The sequence below is a fragment of the Lepidochelys kempii genome, chromosome 2 (assembly GCF_965140265.1).
Source record: "Lepidochelys kempii isolate rLepKem1 chromosome 2, rLepKem1.hap2, whole genome shotgun sequence".
Classification (NCBI taxonomy): domain Eukaryota; kingdom Metazoa; phylum Chordata; order Testudines; family Cheloniidae; genus Lepidochelys; species Lepidochelys kempii.
In genome coordinates this window covers 237,752,449-237,773,097 of record NC_133257.1, presented here as the reverse complement: position 1 = coordinate 237,773,097, position 20,649 = coordinate 237,752,449, and the positions used below count along the sequence as shown (strand labels likewise).

General features: G+C 44.9%; 1 protein-coding gene across 5 annotated transcripts in view; it reads left to right on the top strand.

Moving 5' to 3' along the window:
- Positions 1-20,649, top strand: part of ODAD2 (outer dynein arm docking complex subunit 2) — a 198,908-nt gene that overhangs the window by 35,053 nt on the left and 143,206 nt on the right. For all 5 annotated transcript variants that reach the window (XR_012157599.1, XM_073334342.1, XM_073334346.1 and 2 more), the window contains exons 8-10: positions 3,721-3,938; positions 9,753-9,875; positions 10,098-10,242. Coding sequence is in view for 4 of the 5 variants with exons in the window: in XM_073334342.1 (XP_073190443.1) it covers positions 3,721-3,938; positions 9,753-9,875; positions 10,098-10,242 (486 nt within the window). In the remaining variant the exon portion in view is untranslated. The remainder of the gene's footprint in view (positions 1-3,720; positions 3,939-9,752; positions 9,876-10,097; positions 10,243-20,649) is intronic.

The window sequence follows — 20,649 nt, the reverse complement described above, 5'->3', positions numbered from 1 at the left end:
TAAAGTCAAGGAATACCATCTCCACTGCTTTCCCCTCATTCACAGAGCCAGTTATCTCATCATAGAAGGCAATTAGGTTAGTCAGGCATGACTTGCCCTTGCTGAATCCATGCTGACTATTCCTGATAACTTTCCTCTCCTCTAAGTGCTTCAGAATTGATTCCTTTTGAAGACCTGCTCCATGATTTTTCCAGGGACTGAGGTGAGGCTGACTGGCCTGTAGTTCCCAGGATCCTCCTCCTTTCCTTTTTTAAAAATGGGCACTACATTAGCCTTTTTCCAGTCATCTAGGTCCTCCCCCGATCACCATAAGTTTTCAAAGATAATGGCCAATTGCTCTGCAGTCACATCCGCCAACTCCTTTAGCACCCTTGGATGCAGTGCATCCGGCCCCATGGACTTGTGCTCGTCCAGCTTTTCTAAATACTCCTGAACCACTTCTTTCTCCACAGAGGGCTGGTCACCTCCTCCCCATACTGTGCTGCCCAGTTCAGTAGTCTAGGAGCTGACCTTGTTCGTGAAGACAGAGGCAAAAAAAGTATTGAGTATTTTAGCTTTTTCCACATCCTCTGTCACTAGGTTGCCTCCCCCATTCAGTAAGGGGCCCACACTTTCCTTGAACTTCTTCTTGTTGCTAACATACCTGAAGAAACCCTTCTTGTTACTATTAACATCCGTTGCTACCTGCAACTCCAGGTGTGATTTGGCCTTCCTGATTTCACTCCTGCATGCCTGAGCAGTACTTTTATACTCCTCCCTGGTCATTTGTCCAATCTTCCACTTCTTATAAGCTTCTTTTTTGTGTTTAATAAGATTAGCAAGAATTTCACTGTTAAGCCAAGCTGGTTGTCTGCCATATCTACTATTCTTTCTACACATCGGGATGGTTTGTTCCTGCAACCTCAATAAGGATTCTTTAAAATACAGCCAGCTCTCATGGACTTCTTTCTCCCTCATGTTATTCTCCCAGGGATCCTGCCCATCAGTTCCCTGAGGGAGTCAAAGTCTGCTTTTCTGAAGTCCAGGGTCCGTATTCTGCTGCTCTCCTTTCTTCCCTGTGTCAGGATCCTGAACTCAACCATCTCATGGTCACTGCCTCCCAGGTTCCCATCCACTTTCGCTTCCCCTACTAATTCTTCCTTGTTTGTGAGCAGCAGGTCAAGAAGAGCTCTGCCCCTAGTTGGTTCCTCCAGCACTTGCACCAGGAAATTGTCCCCTATACTTTCCAAAAACTTCCTGGATTGACAGGATGGTCCTGTCTACGCTCATGAGGCCCCCTTTTGAGCCCATGGCAACCTTCCCTCTGGACTTCAGAAAAGCAGACTCTGACTCCCTCAGGGAACTTTCCTGGAAGGTGGCCTTTCTGGTGGCCATAACCACGGCCTGAAGGGTCTCCGAGCTCAGAGCGCTGACTTCCGAGCCCCCCTGTACAGTCATTTCTACCAAAGGTAGTGTCCCAGTTTCATTATTCCAGCTTGTGAACCTGGACATATTTTTACCTGTGTTCTTCCCTAAGCTACATGCCAGTAACAGAGCGAATGCTTCATTCTTGGGATGTCAGGCAGCCCTAGCCTTCTACATCAAGTGCACAAAGCCGTTTTATAAGTCACCACAGCTCTTTATTGCAATAGCAGAGAGAATGAAGGGGCTTCCCATTTCGTCCCAGCGCATTTCATCGTGGATCATGTCCTGCATCAGAACGTGCTATGAGCTAGCTAAGATTCCAGCCCCTCCGCTGACGGAGCACTCCACAAAAGCGCAGGCTTCATCCGCAGCATTCCTTGTGCAGGTCGCTATCCAGGACATATGCAAGATAGCAACATGGTCTTCCATCCACACCTTCATGTTGCACTATGCCATCACCCAATAGGCGAGGGACGATACAGCCTTTGGCAGGGCAGTCCTGCATTCAGCAACCAGGTGAACTCCAACCCCTCTTCTGGGGAAACTGCTTGGGAGTCACTTATTGGAATTCACATGAGCAATCACTTGAAGAAAAAACGGTTACCTACCTCTCGTAACTGTTATTCTTCGAAATGTGTTGCTCATGTCCATTCCAAGACCCACCTGCCGACCTCTCTGTCGGAACAGACTGGCAAGAAGGAACTGAGCAGGCGGCAGGTTGGCAGGAACCTATATACACCACCATGAAGGCACCACTCCAGGGGGCTCCACAGCTGACCTGATGGGTACCGCTACGGGAAAAACCTTCCGACGATCGTGCATGCGGCACGCGCACACACACCTATCGAAATAGACATATGCAACACATCTCGAAGAACAACAGTTACGAGAGGAAGGTAACTTTTTTTTTATGCATTTTCGACAGTGAGGAATAGCTTCAAAGAGTTCATTACCTCACATATATTGCAAAGCTAATCAGCTTTGTATTGCCTTATTGGCCTTGTCTAGACTAACATTTAAAGGTGTGATGTTAGAGTCAATGTTAAAGATGTTACCACAGGTTAGCTGTAAGAAGCATACTGCCTTTAACATGTGCTAAAATGGTTAAGTTATGGCCTGACTAGGATTCCCCCCAGGCTTTAACTTGACCATTTTAGCATGTGTTAAAGGCAATCTACTTTGTCTAGATTACATTTTTAAAATGTGTTAGTTAACATGAGTTAGCTAAGTGTTAGACATTTGGGTCAGCATGCATGGGACAGTTAATTCCGATCACAGACTAATAGGAGGCAGGCCACACTTTGACAGTGTCTTTAAAACTGTTTTGGACCAGGTCCATAAAATAATGTCACTGCTTGGATACATGTTAGTGACAGCTGGAATAATAATAATGAAAGAGCATAAGTTATCTTTCCTGTCAAAGCTGAATAGTCCAGTAGGAAATAAGAGTTCACAAGAGGCAGTAGGTGTTCTGTTGTTGATGCTTTGAAAAACCCTGGTACTAGACAGAGCCAATTGTTGGTTTTGTAAGGCCATTCAGCTCCCTACATGAGATTGTACCGAAACACACTTCAAAGGCAAAACAGAAAAAATATAAAGAGAAAATATTTATATTAATTTTACTTTAAAAAAATTAACATACTAACTTAAAACCAATCAGCATATTAATTAACTTATTTGTAACATAATTTTTGTGGGGGATAGCATATTTTATAATGGCAACAAACACTCCACACCATGTGGTAGAGTTGGATGTATTCTTGAGATATGAGCCAGTGTTTCAAGCCTCACTGTCCAAGTAGGGATCAGCACTCATTCACAGAGTGGATTATTTTATTTCTAATTAAAGATTAAAAACTAAGGACCTGATCCTGCAAATGCTTTACTCATGAAAATAGCCCTTATACAAGTAGTCTGTTGAAAGCAGAGTGAGAGAGTTTGCAAAACTGGACTATTAAAACTGGTTTGAAATTGGATTCTGTAGTACTGCTGGTGTCGCAGATTAGCAATGGGAAAAAATGCACCTTTAGAGTAAGTTCAAGAATTTCTAAATTTAGCTTATAACTTTGTTTTTAAATACATTTCAGTTTGTATATGGTGGCAAATGTATTCACCCTCGGAATTTTCAAATTAATATGGATACTGCATTCTTTGAAAGGCAATTTAAATGTACACAATAGAATGCATTTGAAGTTCTGCATATGCCATATATAATTGTTAAAGTAACGTATCCTGGGATTTCTTCTTATAACTTATTTTAATGTGTATTTTTCATGTGGCAATATGATTGACAAACCATTTCTCCATTTTTTATAGGATTATACTTTTTCTGAAGAACCAACGTATGAAAAGCATTATCACCATATGGAAATAGTTGATGCTGAGGATTCAGGCCAATCCCAGAAGATTTACGATTATTCAGAAAAGAATGTGTTTGAGAAGACCAAGAGTCCTCTTGTAAAAAGCAAACCCATTGACAAGAAATTAGAACCATCTCTGAAGTGGAAGAACGTTGGGCTCACTGGTTTCCAGGAGTATGTAGTTATTTGAAAAACTGAGTTTTACAGTAGACTTTGTGTTTCCAAATCATTAGTCTGAATTAGCAGTGTATGTCTGATTTTTTTTTTAAATTGAAAATAAACTAAACAAATACAAAATAAAATTCAGGGACCTGCTCCTATAAAACATTTTAAGGGAAGATTGCTCACTTGTAATCCAGTTTCTTATAGTCCTTTTCTGCCATCCTACCTGACAGCAGCCTGGAATGTCATCATGATGGCGCTCCACCTGTCAGGAAGGAGGCAGCAAGATTTTGCAGTCATCTGCAGTACTTGAGCCTCAGTTCAGCCATTTCCCTCAATTACAAGTTCTTTCTAAGGCAGGAAGGAATAGACAACCTATTCCAAGCAACACTTTCTGAGGAGAGAAGAGGACTATAATAAACCATATTGCAGTAAGTAAGCTTCCCTTGTCCTACAACACACTTCTCCTAACCTATATGGCAATAATCTTGACTAACAGTGGACACAGCAAGCAGTAGAAAACCCAGAAGAGAGTTTACTTACAGTAAAGATGCTGGGACTATGAAAAGTAGAAGAGGAATGGTGTTCCTTGTTGCTTCTCTTCTCTTTATGAACTCTTTATTCTCCCCCCCCCTCCTTTTGTCTCTTTCATTCTTCCTTCAGTCTTTTTCTTCTTCTACAAGGAAAGAAGAAAGGAAAAGGGCTAGTAGAACAGGAAGAAGAGGTAATTAGTGTTCCATGGTTCCAGCATGCAGGAAGCAAACCAATGAAAGGAAGTGGCTGGATGGGGGCATAAGTACAGCAACTGACAGATCTTGCTTTCTGCTTCCTGATTGGTTGAGCTGTAATGCTGACAGTCAAGGCTTTTGCTAGTTAGGATGGGACAAGGACAACGCACAATCAGTTTTAACAGCTGTTTAGTTTTAATTATTTATTCTGATACTGCATAATATGAGAGTGATCCTGTAAAGAGGTCCACGTTGGCAGACCCTAGTGCGACACTGTGGCCAAGAGGGCTAATGTGATCCTGGGATGCATAAAGAGGGGTATATCAAGTAGGAGTGGAGAGGTTATTTTACCTCTATGTTTGGCACTAGCGCAACTATTACTGGAACACTGTCCAGTTCTGGTGCCCACAATTCAAGAAGTATGTTGATAAATTGGAGAGGGTTCAGAGAAGAGCCATGAGAAGAATTATAAGATTAGAAAACATGTCTTATAGTGATGGACTCAAAGAGTTCAATCTAGTTAGTTTAACAAAGAGAAGGTTAAGAGGTGACTTGATTACAGCCTGTAAGTGCCTATATGGGGAACAAATATTTGATAATCATAGAATATCAGGGTTGGAAGGGACTTCAGGAGGTCATCTAGTCCAACCCCCTGCTCAAAGCAGGATCAATCCCCAACTAAATCATCCCAGATAGGGCTTTGTCAAGCCTGACCTTAAAAACCTCAAAGGAAGGAGATTCCACCACCTCCCTAGCTAACGCATTCCAGTGTTTCACCACCCTCCTAATGAAAAAGTTTTTCCTAATATCCAACCTAAATATCCCCCCTGCAACTTGAGACCATTACTCCTTGTTCTGTCATCAGCTACCACTGAGAACAGTCTAGATCCATCCTCTTTGGAACCCCCTTTCAGGTAGTTGAAAGCAGCTATCAAATCAAATCCCCCCTCATTCTTCTCTTCCGCAGACTAAACAATCCCAGTTCCCTCAGCCTCTCCTCATAAGTCATGTGTACCAGTCCCCTAATCATTTTTGTTGCCCTCCGCTGGACGTTTTCCAATTTTTCCACATCCTTTTTGTAGTGTGGGGCCCAAAACTCAACACAGTACTCCAGATGAGGCGTCACCAATGCCGAATAGAGGGGAACGATCACGTCCCTCGAACTGCTGGCAATGCCCCTACATATACATCCCAAAATGCCATTGGCCTTCTTGGCAATAAGGGCACACTGTTGACTCATATCCAGCTTCTCGTCCACTGTAACCCCAGGTTCTTTTCTGCAGAACTGCTGCCGAGCCATTCGGTCCCTAGTCTGTAGCGGTGCATGGGATTCTTCCATCCTAAGTGCAGGACTCTGCACTTGTCCTTGTTGAACCTCATCAGATTTCTTTTGGCCCAATCCTCTAATTTGTCTAGGGCCCTCTGTATCCTATCCCTACCTCCTCCAGTGTATCTACCTCTCCTCCCAGTTTAGTGTCATCTGCAAACTTGCTGAGGGTGCAATCCACACCATCCTCCAGATCATTTATGAAGATATTGAACCAAACCAGCCCGAGGACCGACCCTTGGGGCACTCTGCTTGATACTGGCTGCCAACTAGACATGGAGCCACTGATCACTACCTGTTGAGCCCAATGATCTAGCCAGCTTTCTATCCACCTTATAGTCCATTCATCCAGCCCATACTTCTTTAACTTTCTGGCAAGAATACTGTGGGAGACCATGTCAAAAGCTTTGCTAAAGTCAAGGAACAACATGTCCACTGCTTTCCCTTCATCCACAGAGCCAGTTATCTCATCATAGAAGGCAATTAGATTAGTCAGGCATGACTTGCCCTTGGTGAATCCATGCTGACTGTTCCTGATCACTTTCCTCTCCTCTAAGTGCTTCAGAATTGATTCCTTGAGGACCTGCTCCATAATTATTCCAGGGACTGAGGTGAGGCTGACTGGCCTGTAGTTCCCAGGATCCTGCTTCTTCCCTTTTTTAAAGATGGGCACTACATTAGCCTTTTTCCAATCGTCCGGGACTTCCCCCGATCGCCATGAGTTTTCAAAGATAATGGCCAATGGCTCTGCAGTCACATCTGCCAACTCCTTTAGCACCCTCAGATGCAGTGCATCTGGCCCCATGGACTTGTGCTTATCCAGCTTTTCTAAATACTCCTGAACCACTACTTTCTCCACAGAGGGCTGGTCACCTCCTCCCCATACTGTGCTGCCCAGTTCAGTAGTCTGGGAGCTGACCTTGTTCGTGAATAGAGAGGCAAAAAAAGCATAGAGTACATTAGCATTTTCCACATCCTCTGTCACTAGATTGCCTCCCTCATTCGGCAAGGGGCCCACACTTTCCTTGACTTTCTTCTTGTTGCTAACATACCTGAAGAAACCTTCTTGTTACTATTAACATCCCTTGCTAGCTGCAACTCCAAGTGTGATTTGGCCTTCCTGATTTCACTCCTGCATGCCTGAGCAATATTTTTGTACTCCTCCCTTGTCATTTGTCCAATCTTCCACTTCTTATAAGCTTCTTTTTTGTGTTTAAGGTCAGCAAGGATTTCACTATTAATCCAAGCTGGTCGTCTGCCATATTTACTGTTCTTTTTACACATTGGGATGGTTTGTCCCTGTAACCTCAATAAGGATTCTTTAAAATACAGCCAGCTCTCCTGGACTTCTTTCCCCCTCATGTTATTCTCCCAGGGATCCTGCCCATCAGTTCCCGGAGGGAGTCAAAGTCTGCTTTTCTGAAGTCCAGGGTCCGTATTCTGCTGCTCTCCTTTCTTCCCTGTGTCAGGATCCTGAACTCGACCATCTCATGGTCACTGCCTCCCAGGTTCCCATCCACTTTCGCTTCCCCTACTAATTCTTCCTTGTTTGTGAGCAGCAGGTCAGGAAGAGCTCTGCCCCTAGTTGGTTCCTCCAGCACTTGCACCAGGAAATTGTCCCCTACACTTTCCAAAAACTTCCTGGATTGTCTGTACACCGCTGTATTGCTCTCCCAGCAGATATCAGGGTGATTGAAGTCTTCCATGAGAACCAGGGCCTACGATCTAGTAACTTCTGTGAGTTGCCGGAAGAAGGCCTCATCCACCTCATCCCCCTGGTCCAGTGGTCTATAGCAGACTCCCACCACGACATCACCCTTGTTGCTCACACTTCTAAACTTAATCCAGAGACACTCAGGTTTTTCTGCAGTTTCATACTTGAACTCTGAGCAGTCATACTGCTCCATTACATACAGTGCAACTCCCCCACCTTTTCTGCCCTGCCTGTCCTTCCTGAACAGTTTATATCCATCCATGACAGTACTCCAGTCATGTGATTTATCCCACCAAGTCTCTCTTATTCCAATCACATCATAATTCCTTGACTGTGCCAGGACTTCCAGTTCTCCCTGCTTGTTTCCCAGGCTTCTTACATTTGTGTATAGGCACTTGAGATAACTCGCTGATCGTCCCTCTTTCTCAGTATGGGGCAGGAGCCCTGCCCTCTCGCGCGCTCCTGCTCGTGCTTCCTCCTGGTATCCCACTTCCCCACTTACCTCAGGGCTTTGGTCTCCTTCCCCCAGTGAACCTAGTTTAAAGCCCTCCTCACTAGGTTAGCCAGCCTGCTTGCGAAGATTTTCTTCCCTCTCTTCGTTAGGTGGAGCCCGTCTCTGCCTAGCACTCCTCCTTCTTGGAACACCATCCCATGGTCAAAGAATCCAAAGCCTTCTCTCCGACACCACCTGCATAGCCATTCGTTGACTTCCACGATTCAACGGTCTCTACCCAGAGTTCTTTAGAGTAGTGGAGAAAGGTATAATGTGATCCAATGGCTGGAAGTTGAAGCTAGACAAATTCAGACTGGAAATAAGGTGTACATTTTTAACAGTGAGGGTAATTAACTATTGGAACAATTTACCAAGGGTTGTGCTGAATTTTCCATCACTGGCAATTTTTAAATCAAAATTTTTTTATTTTTTTTTTTAAAAATGTTCTAGTTCAAATGGAATGATTTTGGGGGAGTTGTGTGGCCTGTGTCATACAGCGGATCAGACTAGAGTATCAGAATGATCCCTTCTGGCCTTGGAACCTATGAATCTATAAATAGGATAATCAGTGAGATATTATTAACTTTGTTGAGAAAAAGAATGCTATGTTTTGTTTGGTTTTTGTCTTGATGAGATTATTGAACTACAGATTAGCAAACTGAGAAGGCTCCTACCCTCTTCTCATTCAGATCTTCCTAAAGGACAACTTCTGTTGCAATGCCTACACGCTGATTTGCATAGGTGATTTATATATCTCACAAAATGAAAAAAAAGTGTTTAGAATTTTATTTGGCCAATTAAAACATTGACTGTTTTACTTATGTTGTAGCCAAAATTTTCAACTCTGGATGCCTGAATTTAGGCACCTAAATCTTGATTTGCATACTTAAGTGTAAGTTGCCTGAGTTTTTGGAAGTGTTGAGCAACCACAAATTCTGTCTGAATCAATGAGAATTGCTGGTCCACTGTACCTTGAAAATCAGGCCATTTTATTTAGATGCCTAAATTTGGATTTAGAAGCCTAACTTTAGGAAACCAGGTTTGAAAATGTTGACCCATACCTCCTTCCCTACTGATTGTCTTTTTTTGTTTTGTTTTTTATGAGGTAAACTTTTTGGGGGCAAGGACTGAGCCTTGCGTGAGGAATCAGCAAGTATAAACTCGGCTCTACCGAAAACAAACAAATAATAATCAGTGAAGTTGTACTGTATCTTGTTTAGACAATTCTTGGTATGCTATGAATCCTCAAAACTGTGTCTGAATAGAAATTTAGGCACCTAAATAAAATCTTTTCATTTCAAATCCAACAACTTCTGCTGCTAATTTTTATAATACTCTCTTTCTATTTAATCCCACTGAAAATGTACTGTGGAAAAAATACTTCAATTATCATACTGTGCAGCAGAGTTGATCAATTTAAACAGAGTGTAACTTCTTAATGAAGATCATTACACAGATTAATTTACACACATTTGTATACTGATATTGTTGTGCAGATATTGAAGACCAGATACAATATTTTGAACTGTAAAATAAGATGTTTAACAAAAACAAATATTTTCAGTGACAAAGCTGCAAATGAAGTTATCAAAGAAGAAAAAGAAAACAGAGCTATTGTTCCAGAAAGCAAGAAAAAAGCCAATATCCTTTCCCCTGGACCTATTAAAGGACAATCAGTTTCAAAACGGTATAGCATATTCATTTTTCTCCCTTTAATTCCATTCTTGTCCTGTTTTTTAGCACATACAGTAATTGTAATCTTGTTCAATAGCTGGTAAATCGAATTATGAGTGTTTTTTTTCTAATTAAGTTTAAAATGAGAAAAATCTTGTCCAATTTGTTATACCTGTGTCTGTTTACATTAGTCAATAAATACTTAAAGTAAGTGATTTTGTCTTTTTGTTGCTAGTAAAGTGTCAGAAAAATCTGATGAAATTAGTCAAAGTTCCTCTGAGAGTGAGGAAGATGAAAAGCAGCCTGAACGTCACCAGGAAGGAAACACTGATTTGCCATCCGAATACTGGCAAATTCAGAAACTAGTAAAATACATAAAGGTAAGCAAATCAATTTTAACAGTTCTTTTATTATAAAAAATGCTGAAGACTCAGGTATTGAAATTTAGCTAATTAACTCACATATTGAGATTCTGAAACTCTGGACATTCTTATCTTCCTCCCCTTTCTCAGACTTTTTTATTTGCTCTTTTTGGAGTATAAGTCCCCTGAATTACTCTATTTGATGTTGTTTAAAACTTAAATGATTTCTTCTTTATGAATTATTGTTGTTTGTTTTGAATTTGAGTTGCAGTATTCCAAGATATTTTTTTATGTGGATAACAACTTTCAAGAATTTTTATTAAATTAGAATACTTTGCCTAAAGTCTATCAACTGTGATTAATGCATTACTGAAGTAACCCTAATGTTGTAGTGCATCATGTCAAATGTTTGTTAGCTGAAAAGAAATTGTCTGACAAATAAGAGGCTCCCAAAGCAAAAAAAAAAAAAAAAAAAAAAAAATAGATGACTGTTGTTGAAAATATATAGTAGCATATACATATTTATAATGCTGTTGATGTTTTACATAATAAAAAATAAACCATTCCATGGCACTTTTAAGCCAATTATGTGTTTCCCTCAGGGAGAATTCCTTTACAAGCTTATCAGAGAATTTAAATAATATAATTTACTAATAATTGGCATAGGAGTATTTGTTTTTGTTTTTTTGAATAAAACTATAAAGCAGGGGTCGGCAACCTTTCAGAAGTGGTGTGCCGAGTCTTCATTTATTCACTTTAATTTAAGATTTAGCGTGCCAGTAATACATTTTAACGTTTTTTAGAAGGTCTTTCTCTAGAAGTCTATATATTATATAGCTAAACTATTGTCATATGTAAAGTAAACAAGGCTTTCAAAATGTTTAAGAAGCTTCATTTAAAATTAAATTAAAATGCTGATCTTACGCTGCCGGCCTGCTCAGCCCACTGCCAGCCTGGGTTTCTGTTCACCTAGGCCGGCAGCAGACTGAGCGGGGTCTGTGGCCAGGCCCCCGGCTGGCAAGTGGCTGGCAGCCGGAACCCCAAACTGGCAGCAGGCTGAGTGGGACCGGCGGCCGGGACCTCAGACCGGCAGTGAGCTAAGCAGCTCAGCCCGCTGCCACTCAGCCCACTGCCAATCTGGAGTTCTGTCTGCCGGCTCCTGCCAGCCAGGGTCCTGGCTGCCAGCCCTGCTCAGCCCGCTGCCAGCCTGGGATCCCAGCCCTGCCCACATAGAGTGGGTACCTACCTTCTCCCTTGTTCTAGCCCATTCTCTTCCTCTCTCTTTGCACTGAACTGAGGGTGGAAGTGCACTGAGCACAGGTCTGGGGGTGAAGGAGCAGGCTGGGGGTTGGGATGCAGGGTCTGGCCAGGAGCTAAAATGAGGGAAGGGGCTCAGGATTGGGGCAGGAGGTTTGGGTGTGGAGTGCTTACCTGGGCAGCTCCCATTTGGTGCGAGGGGTACAGGCAGGAATCTGGGGGTGGTGGTACAGGAGCTCCCTTTGGTGCTTAGGGTGGGGTGAGAATGTGGGGGGTGCAAGAGTCAGGGCATAGTGTGTGGGAGGTGCAGGAGTCAGGGCAGGGGGCTGGGGGTGTATGAGGAGGGTGCAGGAGTCAGGGCATGGGGTGTGCGGGGGCTGGGTATGTGTGGGGGGGCTGGAGTAAAGGCTGGGGTCATGGGAGGGTGCAGAGGTCAGGGCAGGAGGCTGGGGTGTATGGGGGGTGCTGGGGTCAGGGCAGAGGGCTGGGGTGGGTTGGGGTGCCAGGATCAGGGCAGAGGGCTGGGGGAGGGGGTGACGGGTGCCAGGATCAGGGCAGAGGGCTGGGGGAGGGGGTGAGGAGGGTGCAGGAGTCAGGGCAGAGGACTGGGGGTGTGGGCTAGGGTCGTGGGGGTGCTCCCAGCCCCCTGCCCGGAGCAGCTCGCTGCAGGGGGCTGGAAGGGATACGCCCTGATTCCTGCCCTCTTCCCCAAGGCCCCATCCCCACCTCTTCTCCTGCTCTGCTTATCCCCCTCCCTCGCAAGGGCCATCAGCTGATCAGCGGCAGGGAGGGAGAGGAGGAGGGGCAGAAACCCAGCATGGCGGGGGAGGGGGGGAACCTTGCCTGCCCTGCAGCAGCAGCCGGCAGGACCAAGCTTCTTCACCCTGCCCCTGCGGTGGTGGGGGGGGGGGCAGGATTTTTAATGGCACGCTGCTGCCTGCCGGGGTCCCAGCCTGGGTTCGGCAGCGGGCTGAGTGGGGCTGGCAACTGGGACCTGGCAGGCAGCAGCGTGCCATTAAAAATTAGCTCACGTGCCATCTTTGGCATGTGTGCCATAGGTTGCCAACCCCTGCTATAAAGTATACAACGTTGTCCACACTAAAAAATCATTGGACAGAATTCCCACTGGTGTCATCAGTTGTTAGCAACAGTGATACCACTAATGTAGTGTAATCAAAGCTTCAGCAGTTTCCAGTGTTTTAACCACTATCCTCAGCAGATTTAACTGACTCCTCTCTGTCTCTTAGCTAGTTTCTAATCCATCTCTCACGGACACCTTTTAATTTGTGTATGTAGAATCTACTATAGATGCTATAGTAATGGATGTATAAAAAATTCCACAGGTGTATACAGCCATTGCCATGGTTCTCTATGCCTTCCCCACCTCTAGATTGGATCTTTATATTGCCTGCTATTTGGAGCTATCCTAAAAGACCACCTGGAAGTTTAATCTTGTGCAGAATGTGGCATCTTGCTTGCTCAGTGGTGCTACTGGTGTTGAGCATATTACATTTATCCTTGGCATGATGCACTTATTTCTATTTGCTTTTAAGTGTAGTTCAGGATGCTGATGTTAATGTATGGGCTGTGTCTACCTTAACAGACCACTTCTTTCTATGTATCTACACTGATGGATGCTGCTATCAGTTTTGCATTTGAACTTTGGGGTAACTGGGGCTGGGTGGTTGGCTTTGGAATGCATTACTATCATTGGTCTCCCATAAGCCCCACCCTTATCCAAACCTGTGAACCCACCTTCATACTGACAAGACTGCTATCTTTTCTCCTTGCATTGTAACTCACAACTCGTCCCTTCTCACAAGGGCCCTGATATACATAATACAGCTGCTGCATAATACTCCTATTCTTTCAGTGGATGCAGCCATGTATTCCCTTTAGGGGGGTGGGTAGGTGGATGGGTGTGTGTGTGCACACGTGCACACAGCACCCCAGAGCCAGAGAATTTTGACTACCAGTACCCATAGGAGGCAGCACTCATACCTTGTGCTCACAGTCTCTCCCGAGCTATATGAGCCAGCACTGCCTCAATCCCTCTCAATTCCTTCTTATCTCCTGTGGCTGGAGTCGGAGCTCTTTGTGGTTCCTAACCTCACAATCTCTCTTTTTCGTAATGGCTTTTTCTAGTTGTATATAGTGTGACAGGGTCAGGCCAGATGGCTACAGGAGAGTGTTAGAAGTCAGATATATTAGTCCCAGATTAAGCAGGTCCATTTTCCCTGGGTAAGGTAACCGGGGCAGTTCCAGAAGAAGAAGGAACTTGCTAGAACAAATTCAGGCAAGCTAATTAGGACACCTGGAGCCAATTAAGAAGCTGCTAGAATCAATTAGGGCAGGCTGACTAATCAGGGCACCTGAGTTTAAAAAGGACCTCACTTCAGTTTGTGGTGGGCATGTGAGGAGCTGGGAGCAAGAAGCCCTAGGAGCTGAGAGTGCGAAGGTATACTGCTGGAGGACTGAGGAGTACAAGCATTATCAGACACCAGGAGGAAGATCCTGTGGTGAGGATAAAGAAGGTGTTGGGAGGAGGCCATGGGGAAGTAGCCCAGGGAGTTGTAGCTGTTGTGCAGCTGTTCCAGGAGGCACTCTAGACATCTGCAGTCTACAGGGTCCTGGGCTGGAGCCTGGAGTAGAGGGTGGGCCCAGGTTCCCCCCAAACCTCCCAACTCCTGATCAGACACAGGAGGAGTTGACCTGGATTGTGGATTCCACTAGAGGGGAAGGTCTCTGGGCTGTTCCCCAACCCACATGGTGGATCAGCAGAGACTGCAGGGATTGTTCTCCTTTCTTTTTCCCAGGCTGGCCAGTGATGAGGTTAGCTGAGTGAATGGCAGGTTTGAGCCGCTAGCAAAAGTGGCCAAACTGAGGGCTGACATGAATCTCTGAGGCAAGCAAATCCGCCAATAAGCACAGGACCCACCAAGTCAGAGGAGGAACTTGTCACAATAGTTAATTAGTACCCTTAGTATAGTGTTAGTTAGCTTTAGATTAAGTATTTGCCCAGCGATGCCCTCAGCAGGGTTTAAACATTGTCCATCGTGTGGGGGAGTGATCCCCAACAACGATCCTCACACACGGGGGTTGCTGTACTTAGGTGAAGCCCACATCAAGGAGCAGTATTCAATTTGCATATTGTTCACAAAATGGACCAAGGTGGTGAGGAATCACCTCAAACAGGCCATGTGGCTTGCTTTGGCATTGAAGCCTATGTTGGATTGGGGGTTGCCCTGGGGTTCTGAGAATGTTGCTGTTTTGCACTCTGGACCTGGTGCCTCTCTGAAGACAGGAGTTGCTCCCCATCAAGTATACTGAGGAAAAGGTCACATAAGACTGTTTCTCCAGCTCCTGTGGGGATTCGTCTGCCTCCTCTAGAAGGCGCATAAGCTGGTATGGTCTGAATGCTGGTGTGCAGGATGGAGCAGGTCCCATCTTCCACTCCCCAGTACTGCACAAGGAGGTCAGAGACCCCATACCATTGGCTTTGGTTCTGGCCCCAGGCCATCTGTTGAGTCAGGTAATGACAAGGGTGATGCTGGCACTGGTGGTTTCCCTGCCAGTGGCATATCAGACGGCAGTGGACCTACTCTGCTTTTCTATCCCTACTTCTCCCTTGATCCAGGACTTTGCCAGGGCTGTGGTATTTATAGCCCCAGCGGCTATGTAGGCTGCTGAACCTGTGGGCCTGTTAGCACCACACCACCATGTTTCCCTTCCACAGTCAGTGGAAGTGGGACTGGTGCTAGGCTTGGCACAAGGGATCTTCTCGGCACCAGAAACTTCTTTGGCACCCCTGCTGTTGGCGCTGCCAATGTTACTGTGGCAGCACTCACCACTCTCCACTTCTGCACTGCTGACAACTTCCAGGTTGACACCGCTTCCAGCAATGGAAATGGAGGTATGCTAGGTGCCGGTGGTACTGTTCCCACCATCAGCACCAGTTCCCTCTTCATTTTGGGCTACAGCTGAGTCAGACTGGTCACTCACAGCCTGAGGGCTGGCTCCACCTTTATCCCCTAAATCCTGGGATTCCTTGACGGCCAGGTCAGGATCTTTTCTCTCTCTCTCTCCCCCTGCACACCCCCATTGCTTGACCCACATTGGGGGCTATTCATAGAGTGCTATAGGTACAAGGATTGGTGCTTGTCTCATGGTGGGGATGAGGGTCTCAGCACCTACTGGCCACCAATGCCATATCCATACCAGTTACTGCCATGAGATCTGTGGGATGCTCCTTGGTCGTGATGCTCCAATTCCTCATCTTTCTCTAAGGTGAGATTACTGGGCAAGTCTGTGGCAGACACCATCCATCTGCCACAGGCCCATGCACCAGTGAACCTTCCCCTCGTGGAGCCTCCAGAGTTGTCCCAATCAGGCTTGTCAGTCCTGGAGCAGGATCTGGCTCTAGCACAGTTAACCCCATCATCTTCGTCCCTGGACGATTCCGCAATGCCTGGCTCTTCCTCCTCTTGGGTACTGAAGGATTTCAAGGTGTACCAGGAACTTTTGTGGCTCATGGGTGCTTCCCTGGGTATTCAAGTGGAGTTTCTGCAGGAGAATACCCATAAGTTGTTGGATATCCTGAAGCCATCTGCCCCTGGGAGAGTTGCCTTGTCTATTAACAGCGCACTCCTAGAGCCTTCTAAATTTCTCTGAAGCACTCTAGCTTTGTTACTCCTACTGTAAAGCACATGGAGAAATGCTACTTTGTTTTGGTGCAGGGATTTGAGGGTTTTTACTCCCATCTGACTCCAAATTCCCTGGTTGTAATCACAGTGAATAGAGCCCAGCAAGGCAGATTTAAGTCCACTCCCAAGGATAAGAACTCTAAACGGATGGACCTGATGGGTAGGAAGATTTACACCTCGTCATCCTTGCAGATTTGCATTGCTAACCAGCAGTCACTGCTGTCCAAATATCACTTTGTGAACTGGACAGCTATGTCTAAGTTTGCAGACCAACTATCCAAAGCCTTGAGGGAGAAATTTGGGGCACTTTATCACTGAAGACTGCTTGGTAGCTAAGACTTCATTGCAGTCCACTCTGGATGTCTTGGATACTTCGGCCAGAGTGATGGCATTAACAATGACCATTAGAAGGGCTTCCTGGCTGCAGAATTTGAGCATTGCAGCGGGCCATGGAGGATTTGCCCTTCGATGACCAAGTGCTTTTTTCGGACACAACGGAAGAGACTCTGGACTCCTTCAAAGGGTCTAGAGCTACCATATGGTCCTTGGGGCATATGTTCACAGTTCAAAGGTGCCACTGTAGTCAGCAGCAGCAGTATCATCTGCAGCATATATTTGGGCAGTCTTTCCCTCTCTCAAGACAGCAGGACTACTCCAGAAAGAGGCACAGATCCAATAGGAGGAAGCTGTTGGATCTGGGGTTTGGCCAGTCAACATGCCTTCCCCAGCACCCTGCACCCCCAACACCTACTTTGACTTCTTCGTCTGGAGCAATGTTCCAGTTGTTACTTCCTTCTACCCATCCCCTCTGTTGGGGACAGGCTGGCCCACTTTCACAGTGCTTGGGGTGCAATCACCACTGACAGCTGGGTCTTAAGCACTGTCCGATCAGGCGATGCCATCCAATTCCTTTCTGTCCCTCCTCCCCACCCTTACTCCACATCCCTCTTCAGGGACCCCTTTCACAAGATACTGCCCCTCGAGCAGGTTCACTCTCTGCTGGCTTTGGGAGTAGTGGTGGAGGTGGATGTAGATGGACCAAGCCAAGTTCATTCTTATTGTCCTGGCATGGCCAAGGCAGTGCTGGTTCTCTGAACTTCTCATGCTGTCAATTCAACTCCCCGTACCCCTTCCTCTCTGTATCAAGACTGCATATGAAATCATTTCTGCTACACCTCCTCAGCAAGTGAGAGCTCATTCTGTAAGAGCACAAGCAACAGCAATAGTGTTCCTTAGTGACATCTCAATACTGGAGATTTGCAGGGCTGATATGTGGTCATCCATACATACATTTATGAATCATTATGCCATTACTGTGTCTTCCAGAGCATGTTTTGGTACGGCAGTCCTGCAATCCTTGTTTCAGTAGAGCCCAAGCCCTGCCTCCTGGGGTGGGTACTGCTTCTGAGTCACCAAAATAGAATACAGTGCTGCATCTACTCAAAGAAGAAGAAATTACTAACTGTAGCTATGGTTCTTTGAGATGTCCACAACCCATCCCCCATACCCTCTGCATCAGAGTCCAGTGTCTAGGTGTTCGGTGCTAAGAAACTGGGTGTGAGTGTCAAGGTGGTGCTGCCTCATATTGCTCAGGGAGGGGCTATGAGCACGAGACATGAGTGCCACCTCCTACACTTTTGCCTAGGTACTGCTAGGCAAAATTCTCTGGCTCCAGTGAGCTGGACACACACACCTATGTGGAATACACATCTGCATCACATCTCAAAGAGCCACAGTTACAGTAAATAACTTTTTTAAATATGTGAGTAGTGAGGACCTCATAGAAGAAATGGTTGTAGGGGACAACCTTGGCTCAAGTGATTATGAGCTAATTCAGTTCAAACTGAATGGAAGGATAAACAAAAATCTGCAACTAGGGTTTTTGATTTCAAAAGGGCTGACTTTCAAAAATTAAGGAAATTAGTTAGGGAGGTGGATTGGACTGAGAACTTATGGCTCTAAAGGCAGAGGTGGCCTGGGATTACTTCACGTCAAAGCTGCAGAAGCTATCGGAAGCCTGCATCCCAAGAAAGGGGAAAAAATTCATAGGCAGGAGTTGTAGACTAAGCTGGATGAGCAAACATCTCAAAGAGGTGATTAAGAAAAAGCAGAAAGCATACAGGGAGTGGAAGATGGGAGAGATCAGCAAGGAAAGCTACCTTATTGGGGTCAGAACACGTAGGGATAAAGTGAGAAAAGCTAAAAGTCAAGTAGAGTTGAACCTTGCAAAGGGAATTAAAACCAATAGTAAAAGGTTCTATAGGTATATAAATAAGAAGAAAAGAAAGAAGTGGGACCGCTAAACACTGAGGATGAAGTGGAGGTTAAGGATAATAATAAGGCCCAATATCTAAACAAATACTTTGCCCCAGTCTTTAATGAGGAGCTTAGGGATAATGGTAATATGACAAATGGGAATGAGGATATGGAGGTAGATATTACCATATCTGAAGTAGAAGCGAAACTCAAACAGCTTAATGGGACTAAATCGGGGGGCCTAGATAATCTTCATCCAAGAATATTAATGGAATTGGCACATGAAATTGCAAGCCCATTAGCAAGAATTTTTAATCAATCTGTAATCTCAGGGGTTGTACCGTATGACTGGAGAATTGCTAACATAATTCCTATTCTTAAAACGGGGGGAAAAAGGTGATCCAGATAACTACAGGCCTGTTAGTTTGACATCTGTAGTATGCAAGGTCTTGTAAAAAATTTTGAAGGAGAAAGTAGTTAAGGACATTGAGTCAATGGTAACTGGGACAAAATACAACATGGTTTTACAAAAGGTAGATCTTGCCAAACCAACCCGATCTCCTCCTTTGAGAAACAGATTTTTTAGACAAAGGAAACGCAGTGGGTCTAATTTACCTAGATTTCAGTAAGGCGTTTAATACGGTGCCACATGGGGAATTATTAGCTAAATTGGAAAAGATGGGGATCAATATGAAAATTAAACGGTGGATAAGGAATTGGTTAAAGGGGAGACTGCAGCGGGTCATACTGAAAGGTGAACTGTCAGGCTGGAGGGAGGTTACCTGTGGAGTTCCTCAGGGATCGGTTTTGGGACCAAGCTTATTTAATTTTTATTACTGACTTGGCACAAAAAGTGAGAGAGTGCTAATAAAGTTTGCGGATGACACAAAGCTGGGAGGTATTGCCAATTTAGAGAAGGACCTGGATATCATACAGGAGGATCTGGATGACCTTGTAAACTGGAGTAATAGTAATAGGATGAAATTTAATAGTCAGAAGTGTAAGGTCATGCATTTAGGGATTAATAACAAGAATTTTAGTTATAAGCTGGGGACGCATCAATTAGAAGTAACGGAGGAGGAGAAGGATCTTGGAGTATTGGTTGACCTCCGGATGACTATGAGCTGCCAATGTGATATGTCCGTGAAAAAAGCTAATGCGGTCTTGGGATGCATCAGGCGAGGTACTTCCAGTAGAGATAAGGAGGTGTTAGTACCATTATACAAGGCACTGGTGAGACCTCATCTGGAATACTGTGTGCAGTTCTGGTCTCCCATGTTTAAGAAGGATGAATTCAAACTGGAACAGGTACAGAGAAGGGCTACTAAGATGATCCGAGGAATGGAAAACCTGTCTAATGAAAGGAGACTCAAAGAGCTTGGCTTGTTTCGCCTAACCAAAAGAAGGTTGAGGGGAGGTATGATTGCTATCTATAAATATATCAGAGGAATAAATACCAGAGGGAGAGGAATTATTTAAGCTCAGTACCAATGTGGACACAAGAACAAATGGATATAAACTGGCCATCAGGAAGTTTAGAATTGAAATTAGATGAAGGTTTCTAACCATCAGAGGAATGGAGTTTTGGAATAGCCTTCCAAGGGAAGCAGTAGGGGCAAAAGACCTATCTGGCTTCAAGATGAAACTCGATAAGTTTATGGAGGAGGTGGTATGATGGGATAACATGATTTTGGCAATTAACTGATCTTTAACTATTCCTGGTAAATAGGCCCAAAGGCCTGTGATGGGATGTTAGATGTGGTGGGATCTGAGTTACTACAGAGAATTCTGTCCTGGGTATCTGGCTGGTGAATCTTGCCCACATGCTCAGGGTTTAGCTGATCGCCATATTTGGGGTCGGGAAGGAATTTTCCTCCAGGGCAGATTGGAAGAGGCCCTGCAGGTTTTTCTCCTTCCTCTGTAGCATGGGGCACGGGTCACTTGCTGGAGAATTCTCTGCACCTTGAAGTCTTTAAACCATGATTTGAGGACTTCAATAGCTCAGACATAGGTGAGAGGTTTATTGCAGGAGTGGGTGGGTGAGATTCTGTGGCCTGCATTGTGTAGGAGGTCAGACTAGATTATCATAATGGTCCCTTCTGACCTTAATATCTATGAATCTATGAACTGGTCAAATAGGTATGTATGTATGAAGCCATTTTGAATTACCAGAGTGCAAAAAAAAATCTCAGAAAATTATTAATACTTG